Source organism: Nuphar pumila, chromosome 9 (assembly GCF_984573655.1).
Source record: "Nuphar pumila chromosome 9, dmNupPumi1.hap1.1, whole genome shotgun sequence".
Lineage (NCBI taxonomy): Eukaryota > Viridiplantae > Streptophyta > Magnoliopsida > Nymphaeales > Nymphaeaceae > Nuphar > Nuphar pumila.
In genome coordinates, this window is record NC_143257.1 from 121,881,423 (window position 1) to 121,892,809 (window position 11,387).

General features: G+C 32.4%; 1 protein-coding gene across 8 annotated transcripts in view; it reads right to left on the reverse strand.

Moving 5' to 3' along the window:
- LOC149829168 (uncharacterized) overlaps positions 1-11,049 on the reverse strand; it is a 37,625-nt gene extending 26,576 nt beyond the window's left edge. For 3 of the 8 annotated variants that reach the window (XR_016434402.1, XM_090017929.1, XM_090017930.1), the window contains exons 1-3: positions 10,663-10,956; positions 6,728-6,904; positions 658-727 (exon numbers count right to left, since the gene is read on the reverse strand). Coding sequence is in view for 4 of the 8 variants with exons in the window: in XM_090017929.1 (XP_089874055.1) it covers positions 658-727; positions 6,728-6,847 (190 nt within the window). In the remaining 4 variants the exon portion in view is untranslated. Of the gene's footprint in view, positions 1-657; positions 728-6,727; positions 6,917-8,186; positions 8,554-10,662 lie in introns of those variants that run through there. The other 5 variants (XR_016434404.1, XM_090017932.1, XR_016434403.1 and 2 more) reach the window with 4 other exon arrangements.
- Between the last annotated feature and the right edge of the window lie 338 nt (positions 11,050-11,387).

Consider the following 11,387-nt stretch of genomic DNA (forward strand, 5'->3'; position numbering starts at 1 on the left):
ACGATCGCACAGCACTCCAGTTGCACTTTTCCATTTCATCCACCCAACCTTTATCCTATGATTTACATCTCCATCAATTTCTCCATACTTTTGAATGATAGATCCCAAATATTTGAAACATTCATCCACCGGTATTTCTTGCTCACCAAGCTTCACTACACTCCCATCTCTATTTTGTTGCTTACTAAATCGACATTCCATGTATTCTGTCTTACTCTTACTCAACTTAAAACCTCTTGCTTTCAATGTCTGTCTCCATAAATTATAACAAATTTAATTAGATAAAAAATAAATAATGAGCTTGCTCAGAGCTAATAGAGTTTTACATATATGCCTATTATATTATTTTGCTTGTTCTGATTTAGATCTGGTTATATATCCAATTGAACATGGTTTAAAGGACATTGTTTTATTCTTAAGAGTCTAAATTATGTTTGCTTGTTAAGGTTATCATCTGTTTCATCAGCTTCTGACAAACAAGAGTTAGGCAACAAAGCTTCTAATCTCAAAGCAGTAAAAAGAGAAACGAATCTACTCTTTAACAGAACTAGACATAGTAATGTTCATATTCAGAGATTTTAACAAATAAATAATTTAATGCAAAAAATAAAGAGTAAAGCAAACAAAGTAGAACACATAAAGTCCAAAAAAACATACTCTCGTCAGGAAAGTCGAAATAATCCAAAGCACATGATACATGCCCTTGTTTTACAGCAATATCTTTGATCTGAAAAAGAGAAAATCATAGAATAAGTATAAAAAATACGGCATACAGATATCTAATATTCAAATCACTGGAAGTGCTTCCAAAAAATACTAAAATTAGTGCATCAAGGGAAAATAGCAAAACAGATGTCAATAATCTGTGCATTAAAAAGACAAGCATAGTGTCAAGAAAGCAAGTGGATAACGTTTATAAGAGTTCACTTTCCTATGAAAATTGAATAGGTACAAAGCTAAAACCCCATAAAATATCGAAAAGGATCATCATTCTAAAGAGAATGATCCAGATTCATGTATTCTTTTGCATATTGTAAGAAGTGGAAGAGAAATACTACCAAATGGAGTAGTTGTAAACAGATATGAGAATATCAAATATTATATGACACACATACATAGATATGTAAGGGGAGAGAGAGATTGCTGGGATGACATTGTGCTTAAAACAGTTTGTGTTTTTCCTTAGTGATCATCTAATTCATGTCGGGTCTTCTAGTGCACCTTTATCATTATTAGGTGTAAGTTAATGGGTAGATGGCAGAAGAAGACGAAGAAGAGGAACGAGAAGAGTTACAAGAAGAAAGGGCAAGCCCAAAATAAACAGAAATAGAAAACAAGAAACACACCTTCCCCCATTGCTTTTATAAAGAGATACTATTTCTATTTACTTTTGATAAGAATCACATCAACATATGAAATAAAACCTCCAAAGTCTATTGATGCTTTATGATGTGGCAGTGGATGAATGTAGTCATAATCTTTTTAGTTTATGTTTATTTTAAATGTTAAAAACCATGTTTGAAAGATTCATTTCTGTTGATATTTAAAAAATAAGGGGAAGGATATTCTCTTTCTATTTCTGTTTATTTCACCCTCTCCTCTCTTCTTCACCCAACAACCATGCCCATAAAGAATACCCTTCTTTTCTATTTTCTTGTCATACTCCTCCCACGTATTCCTCTCCTTTCGCCTTTCCTTAACCACAAACTCACCGATCACCCCATCCATATTCCTCCACTCTTCTTTTCTCATCTACAATTAAACCCACCAATCACCCCAGCCCCAAGAACCCAACAAGGGGTAGTGAGGTGTAGCTTTTATCACTCTCTATTGGATCATTTATTGTTTATTATAACGGAGATGACTTCATTACTTTGCTTCTCATTTATGTGGATGATATAATTATGACCGAGAATTTTGATGGGCATATTGTTGAAGTGAAAGAGTTGAGTAAAAAATTTAAAATGAAGGATCTAGGGGAACTGAGTTATTTTCTTGGTGTGGAGGTAGACAAAAAATATGACAGCCTTGTGTTGACTCAGCATAAGTACACAATTGATCTGCTCACCAAAACATGAATGAAAGATTCTAATCCTGTGTTAACTCCTAGTCCCATTCATCAAAGGCTTAGTGCAAGCGATGGAGATATATATGAGGATCTAACTCAATTCAGAAGTATAATGGATATGTTACAATATTTTACTTTCACTACACCTAATATTGTATTCTTTGTTAATCAAGTGTCACATTTCATGCATGAGCCCCACACCACACATGGAAGTCGCAAAAAGGATTCTGAGATATCTGAAAGTGACTATAGGGGATGGTTTACTATATAAAAGGAGGTCAAGTGGAGAAGATGTTTTGACTATTTTGGCTTATTCAGATGCAAACTAGGCAGGAGATCCATATAAAAGAAGGTAAATATCAGGATATTGCATTTTTGTTGTGGAGAATTTAGTTTCCTAGAGTAGTAGGAAACAAAAGGCGGTAACCAAATCAAGTATTGAAGCTGAATATCGTTATATGGCTGTTGTAACAGTTGAGAGAATGTGCATTAGACATCTTTTAAATGATTTAGGAGAGGTTATCCCCATGTTTGTGTTGCTTTGTGACAATCAAGGGACGATCAAGATATCTCTTAATCCAATTCATCATGGAAAAACAAAACATATAGAGATTGATAAGTATTTAATTAGAAGAAAAAAATGAAGATGAAGAGTTGGAGGCCAAATTTGTTGGAATGAAAAATAAGATTGTAGATTTGTTCACAAAAGAATTAACAAGACAAAGATTTTGCCATTTTGGTTTTTGAAGTCCAAGTTGTCCATGGTGAAAGAACATGCACAACTTCAGGGATAGTATTGAGATGTGTTGAGATCCGAGTCATAGATATCAGGTCCTAGATATCGGATTTCAATGTGTTGGGTCTATTGTATTTTTGCTATGTTCTTGTTACCTATATTGCCCCTTATTGTTGTATATTTTGTTTGTTACTAACAAGGGTATTTATGTTTAATATAAATTAAAAAAAAGAAGGGCATGATCCCCCAATTAGGAATCGTGCAGGATTTCAACCCCACACATATTGTCTTGTCTCTTGTTCTCTGCAGATATTTTGGTTAAGAATCCCTGTTTATCAATTATAACTAAGAAATTAAAGCAAATTTTATATTTGAATGGTAACACTATAGCAACGACTTTGCATGTACATTGTTTGCCCTCCAAGACACCTTCTCCCCTTTGTGTCTATTGCTATCTGTCACGTATTGTTCTCATCTTCACAATAGGGTTGAATGTCTCTTCATAATCCTAGCTATATTCCTTAGTAAACCCTTTCGCAACCAGCCTTGCTTTATATCTCTCAATGTTGCCACCGAGTTTATATTTTATTTTAAACTCATTTTTATCCAACCACTTTCTTATCAAGAGGCTACTTCTCAGGTATGACATTCATGTAAGGCCTTCATTTCTTCATTCATAGCCTCAATCCATCTATTAGATTTCAATGATTGATGTTGTTTTTTGTTGTTGTTGTTTCTCAACTTGAGTCAAGCATAACCAATAAATATGCAAATACACACTTTATTTTCAAATTTATTTCTTTGTGAACTATCCACATGTAAGTAACATATGCATCCAAAACATTTCAGGTCATCATAACACAGGCGACTCCCAACTAGAATAAAAAAAAAGTGATCTATTTTGAATAACTCTCATGGGTAACCTATTTATAACATGAACCGTTGGATGAAAAGCCTTTATCCAAACTTTAATGGGAACTTTACAGGCATAATCATGGATAGAGCATTCTCAACAATATGGTGATGCTCCCTTTCAGCAATGTCATAGGCATATTCATGGATAGAGCATTCTCAACAATATGGTGACGCTTCCTTCCAGCAATGTCATTCTGTTGAGGTGTATACAAGTACAAATCTCTACGATTAATTCTATTAATTTGAAGTCAATAAATTCCTTCAATGAGTATTCACCACCCCATCACACTATAAATTGAGAATATTATAAGAGAATTGGTTCTGAACATAGGCATGAAATTTCTGAAAATAATTAAAATCTTAAGACTTATACAACAACAACTAGGCCTTCATCCCAAAACAATTGGGGTCGGCGATATGAACCAACAAAGAAAAACATTTTGTGTCTTCCACATGAATCCTTCTTCTCCAATCATTTTTATCCAATGTCATGTCCTCGGTGAGGTTCAAAGCATTCATATCCTTTCCTGTCATCTCCATCCAAGTCTTCCTAGGCCTACCCCGACCTCTTTTAACTAATATATTTTTCCATTTCTCCATCCTTCTAACTGAAGCATCATTAGGCCTTCGCCGAATATGTCCAAACCACCGTAAACGATTCTCCCTCATCTTATTTTCAATGGGTGCAACGCCTACCTTCTTACGTATTTCCTTGTTCCGAATCTTATCTTTTATTGTATTTCCACACATCCATCTCAGCATACGCATCTCAGCTACACTCATTTTTTGAATATGATGTCTCTTGGCAGCTCAACATTCCGTACCATATAGTAAAGCGGGCCTAATAGTCGCCCTATAAAACTTTCCCTTCAACCGCAATGGCATTCTACGATCGCACAACACTCCAGTTGCACTTTTCTATTTCATCCACCCAACCTTTATCCTATGATTTACATCTCCATCAATTTCTTCATACTTTTGAATGATAGATCCCAAATATTTGAAACAATCATCCACCAGTATTTCTTGCTCACCAAGCTTCACTACACTCCCATCACTACTTCGTTGCTTACTAAACTGACATTTCATATATTCTCTCTTACTCTTATTCAACTTAAAATCTCTTGTTTCCAATGTTTGTCTCCACAATTCTAACTTAGCATAAACCCCAGCTCTAGACTCATCAATCAAAACAATATCATCAGCAAACAACATACACCACGACACATTTTCTTGAATTGATCTCGTAAGCTCATCCATCACTATAGCAAATAGGAAAGGGCTTAAAGCAGATCCTTGATGTAACCCAACCGTTATAGGAAAATTGATTGTCACCCCTCCACAAGTGCGGACATTGGTTACTACTCCTTCATACATATCTTTAATTATACTAATGTACTTGAAAGAAACACCTTTCTTCATCATTGTCCACTAGAGAACGTCCCTGGGTACTCTATCGTATGCCTTCTCCAAATCAATAAAAACCATATGCAAATCTTTGTTCCTCTCTCTATTTCTCTCAATAAGTTGTCCAAGAAGATGTATAGCTTCCATAGTTGATCTTTCAGGCATAAAACCAAATTGATTCTCCGATATCATGACAACCTTCCTCAACCTAGACTCAATCACCCTCTCCCAAAGTTTCATAGTATGACTCATGAGTTTTATACCACGATAGTTTGTGCATTCTTGTATATTACCCTTATTCTTATATAGAGGCACCAAAGTACTCTTCCTCCACTCATTAGGCATCCTATTTGTCCGCCAAATCTTGTTAAAAAGATTTGTCAACCATTCTAAACCTTTCTCTCCCAAGCATTTCCAAGCCTCGATAGGTATACCATCTGGGTCAACTGCCCTTTTTTATTTCATTTTCTTCAAAGTCTCTGCAATTTCTTTCTTTTAAATCTTGCGCATGAAGTCACGATTCATCTCATGAAAAGGAATGGACAAGTCTCCAAGATCCTGAGCATGACTTTCATTAAATAACTTATCAAAATAATATTTTCATCTCTCTTTAATCTCCTCATCTTTGACTAAAACCCTGTGTTTCATCTTTGATACATCTAACCATACCCAGATCTCTCGATTTCCTATCTCTCATCTTAGCAAGCCTATAAATATCCTTCTCGCCCTCTTTGGTATCCAACTTGTCATAAACCTCTTTATATACCTTTTTCCTCGCGTTTCGAACTACTTTTTTAGCTTCCTTCTTTGTTATCATATACTTCTCCAAATTCTCATTATCACGACTCTTAGATTTCTATAACACTCTTTTTTAACCTTAATGGCTAATTTGACATCCTCGTTCCACCATGATGTATCCTTACCTAGCAGTGCACCGCCTTTAGACTCACAAAATACCTCCTTAGCCACCTTTCTCATGCCACCCGCTATCTTATTTCACATTGATTCTGAATCCTCCTCGAGACACCAATCAACTTACTTAACTACCGACTCTAAAATCAAAAGACTTATGCTTCATAAAAAAGACCCAAGTATAACAAGAGTTATCATCTACAAAGATAGCATAATATTGACCACCAAAATAAGGACTTAGAGCAGGGCCCCACGTATCAGAGTGAACAATCTCAAAAGGCCCACGTATCAGAGTAAACAATCTCAAAATGTTTTGAACGATGAAAGGAAGAACATGACTCTTACAAACTTGTCAACTTGAACAAATAGTGCTCATAAAGTGTCTGAGACTCTGAGTGCCATATTGTGTTGATAGGTGATACGCATGCTAAGTGAAGTGTCCATGTAACATAGGTCATAATATGTATTATACAACTTTGGTATTGTGTGTTAAAAAATGTAATACAACAGGAAATTTGCATGCACCAAAATTTTATTAAAAAATAACTAATCTATATCGAGGCAATGCAAAGAAATACAACCATAACTTTGTAATTTAATGCAGAAAATGAGCTGAAGATGACCATCAAAATAATGATGAACATAAAAATAAATTGCAAAGATTGTAAACCATAATCAACACATCTAACCTGACAACGGAACCATGCACCACGATATCCTTCAGTAAAGCACTTAGATTCTGCTTGTTGGCCAATTTGAAACGGAAGATTGCGATGTGAGTCCATGATGATAGAGAAGCGATAGAGCATGAAGAGGACAACCAAGTTCTCAACCAAATAGAAATGTAAGGAACACCATGCACAACCCTAATTGCAAAACTAGAAGAACACATTAGTATAAATATCATGAAATAATGAACATCAAAAACATATAACATCAAATTAAAACTTAAAAAGAATCCTCTATCCAAAGTTCCAAACCACATAAATATCATAAAACGATGGAATCTAACATTTGGCATTTCCATATACAACATTTATATATATCATATATATGGTAGTAACACATCATTCATTAAAAAATAAAAGCTCCTATCCTAGAATATGATGCAGGTAACTAAATAAAATTTATAAATTGAAAACATAGTCACAAATAAATTTTTCCAAATGAAAAAAACAACTAAGCATAACGTAGGGATGTCATGATCTCTTATGCCACAAATAATTCAGTATCTTGCATCGTAGTACAAAAAAAATAGATATTCAAAAAGTTCACAAGGAATAGAACAAAAAAACTACAAGAAATAAGTCTCCTTCTATATGGTCTTCACAAAAATAGTTTTTCCAACTAGTGATCCTGTCCAACAACCTTTTAATGAGAAAACATGATACTCATAATTACATATTTGAGAAATAAAAATAAGTTTTAGATTTAGTAATGGTGATCTTGGTTTTGGGAAAACAAAGGCGACAATGATAATGGTGTGTTGGGATGAGAATAGTGATAATAGTACAAATAGAAGAGGTGGTGGTGAAGTAGGGGCAATGGTGTTAGTGATGCTGGTGAAGAAAGGGCAACAATGAAAAAGGGGTAAGGGTGGTGATGGTGGTGAAGAAGGTAGATAGATAAATAACGACAAAAGAGAAACATAAATAAAAAAGAAAAGTTCTCTTTAAGAAAACAACTTTTATTTACAAAAACTTTAATAAAATAAAAATAAATTTATCAAACATAAAAAACTATTTAAAATAAATATAAATATAAAACATTCATTTATAAATACATCCCAACTAAGGGAAAAATGATTTAATAGAATCATTTTTATTATATGAGATTAAGGCTACCAAAGAGGGAAATGAAATAAAAATGGATGCAGGAAACGAAAGCAAGAAATAAAAGATTTACAAGAATACATAAAGAGAGAAACAAAAAGCTAATAAGAAATATTTAATAAGTGGATTAAAAAGTTTCTTAAAATTCCATAGCATTGTTGAAAATTATAAACATATTACCATTCAATATTTACTTTTTCAGAACTAACAAAGTAGAAGTTGTGATTGCAAATCACAAGGTCAATCTTGTTACCAACTTTTACAAGATTCAAGACAAAAACAATCACAACTTATATTTTTCTCATGTTTCACTAACCTTGAAAAAATGTTGTCATTGTACCTGCCTAGTGTCAATTTATTGGGCTTATAAACTTGGTTGTCAAAAGCGCTACTTAAGACTAGGTGATAGACCCTTAAAAGGACTAGTCAAGGCCTAAGCAGGACTAATAAGCCTAGGCGGGACTAACAGGCCTAAGCAGGACCAAAAAAACAAAACATCTAGAAAAGCAAAAAATTTATAATAAATAGTTAGATTTAATAACATATGATTGAAACTATGAATGAGGTGTGTAATTCAATATAACATGTTGCAAAATTAATGAAATTGCATAATATTGAACATACACAAAAACTTGGAGCACGTCATTCAATTACTATAGAGAGAGAGAGAATAAGGATTATTCTGCCCTGCTTCACTAGATAACTTGTAAGGCACTCTAAAAATTATAGTTTTTAAATGCTTTATAAAAGAGTTTCCAGTCGAAGAAGCGAAAGCGAAGCACTTTCAAAATTTTAAGAAACAAGAAGAGCAAGATGACTTAGAAGCGAAACAAGAATCATCTAAAAAACGAACAGACAAACACCCTTAGAAGCAATCCAAAAGCGACCTAAGAAGCAAACAAGGATTTGAAAGGTAAGCGAGTAACAATCGAAAAGAAAACAAAAAATAACATAAATAAGACTAAAAGTCTCCCAAGAAATATAACTCATAAATAATTAACCAAAAATATAAGTTACATAACTTAGAAATAGCCCGTCAAAAATATAACTTAGAATCAGACAATCTTAAATATAAGTTATATAACTCAAACATAGTCAACCAGAAATATAAATTATATAACTAAAAAATAGTCAACCAAAAATATAACTCAAAAACATAAAAACAAATTATATATGAATTACACACACATAAATATATATATATATAAATAAAATAGTAGAACACAAAATATATATAATATACATATTATAACAATTAAAATACAAAATATATAATATAATTGAAAAACATAAACCATAACAAAAATAGGAAGATCGAGAAAAACAAGAATAAGAGGAAAAAACAAGAAAAACATAAAGAAAAAAGGCAAAGAAAGAAAAAAATAAGAAAACAAGGAAAATAAAAAGAGAAGAATGTTTTCATTTAGGAAAAGCCCTCTTCCCCGAGTTATAATTGTTATTATATGTGTTTATGACTGATGTTGAACGGAGAACATGGTAATTGATTAAGCATCTTTATGCTCAGGGTACTTTAAAGAGGTAAGAAAATCACCAGTTGATATCGTACTAAAATTTTTAAATAAGTTGAACATAAGATGTTCATATTTTTTATATCAAAGCAACTTGAAACAAATCTTGTTTTTCAATAAATAAGTTTTGACAAACACATCTAATGGTTCAAATTGAGCATAAAACACCTAAAACTTTGATATTTGAAAGGTTTTAACAAAGATATAAAAAAAAAGATAAGATGAACCTTATTAGACTAATTTTGTTTAATATTAAATAGATTCAACCTTATTAAAATAATTAAAAAATATTTAAAAAAAAATAATAATTTTTAAGATGCATACTTAATTTTATAAGCATTATAAGCCTTTTTGAACTTCAAAAGAATTGAAAAGTCAAACACTTTTTTTAAAAAATTAACTTAAAAAATCTATCAAAATTACATTTTTATCTCAAAAATAATCATGTGTTTTTAAAAATAAAAATATATTAATCATTTTTAATAAAGTTGAATTCTATCTTATGTAAAACCCAAGTAGCTTAACATTAGATACCCCTATATATAAATAGATAGTTAACTAAAAAACAATTTTAGTTATGTGCTTTCTTGTGTGCACTTGCATACATACAAATAATAAAAATAAAAAAGATAAAAGTTAAGAGATAAAAGAGAGGAGTGAAAGTAGAAAATAAGAAAAAAATAAGAAAAATGAAGGGTGAAAACAAAAAAAAAAGAAAAAAAATAAGGTAAGAAAAAAAGCAAAAGAAAAAAAAGAAAGCTTTTGGAACTGGACTAAGAAAAATATTAAAAAAGGACAAAAAAAATTAAAAAAATAACAATTATGTCCCTACATGTTTATAAGGTTTGAAAATTGATGGTCCACAATTTTCATAAATATTCAAGCTAAAAAAATCATGTTTTCATAAAAAATATAATTCAAAACCTCATTTTTTAATAAATCAATCATGCCAAAGACATTTGCCAAGTTTGCAAGAACACACCTTGAAAACCCCCGTTTGATTGCTCCTAACTTTGGTAAACACTACTTTAAACTCTCAAATGAGATAGTTGAATGAATAGGTTGCACAATCATAACTGAAAGGTATCAAACTATCACAAAGGTCATCCCCCAACTTGCCTAACAAAAATTAAAACTTCGTGATTGCCAAAAACCAATTCTTTTCGACATTCAAATCCCAAATATGCTCTTATGGCAAGCGAAAGATGTTAATAAAAAATCCTTAGAAAAGCCTTTTATCTCGTCAACACAATACGATCTTACCTCACATGATACCGCCAAACATCGCTTTTCCGTTCACCAACGAAATCGTCACAAAACCATTACTCATCATCACAAAAACGCCGTATTGCACAAAAAAAGACAAAAAACAAGAAGAATAAATCTAAACAAAACCAAAAATCAATGAGAAACAAGAAATCCTTCGCTCCGATGGGAAAACCCAAGATTCAAGGTTCTGATTGATGCAAGGTGATTAAGGAAAAACATGGGAACGGAAAAGGACCCAACAAAACTGAGAGAGAGGGAGAGAGACGGTTGCGCCTTATAACAACCCCCGAAACGTGAAACCCTAACATCCGTGAGAAGAAAAAGAGAAAGAAACCCTAATCGTATTTTCGAATCACATCCATCGATCGATCGGACTCCTTGGCCATCGCACGTCCATCTGTGCCGTATTTATAATCGCGTAAAGGCGGTGGCAGTTGATTTTCGTTTATTTTTATAATCACGGACTTAAAATAGCATTTCAAAAGCACATTTATTTTTATGACCTTTATCTCTATCACAACCGTCCTTCCTCTTTCCATTTACTTTTAAATGGTACTTTTCGTTAAGATGCTAGTTTTTGCTCTTAATTTAAAAATAAGACTCAATTTTTCCAATTTTCAGATGTTTTTTTTTAGGTTAGCCACTTGAAACATACGGTCTTTAAATTTGGTAGAATTAGTAGATGTTATGTGTAGGAGAAAGATTGATATTTTATGTTT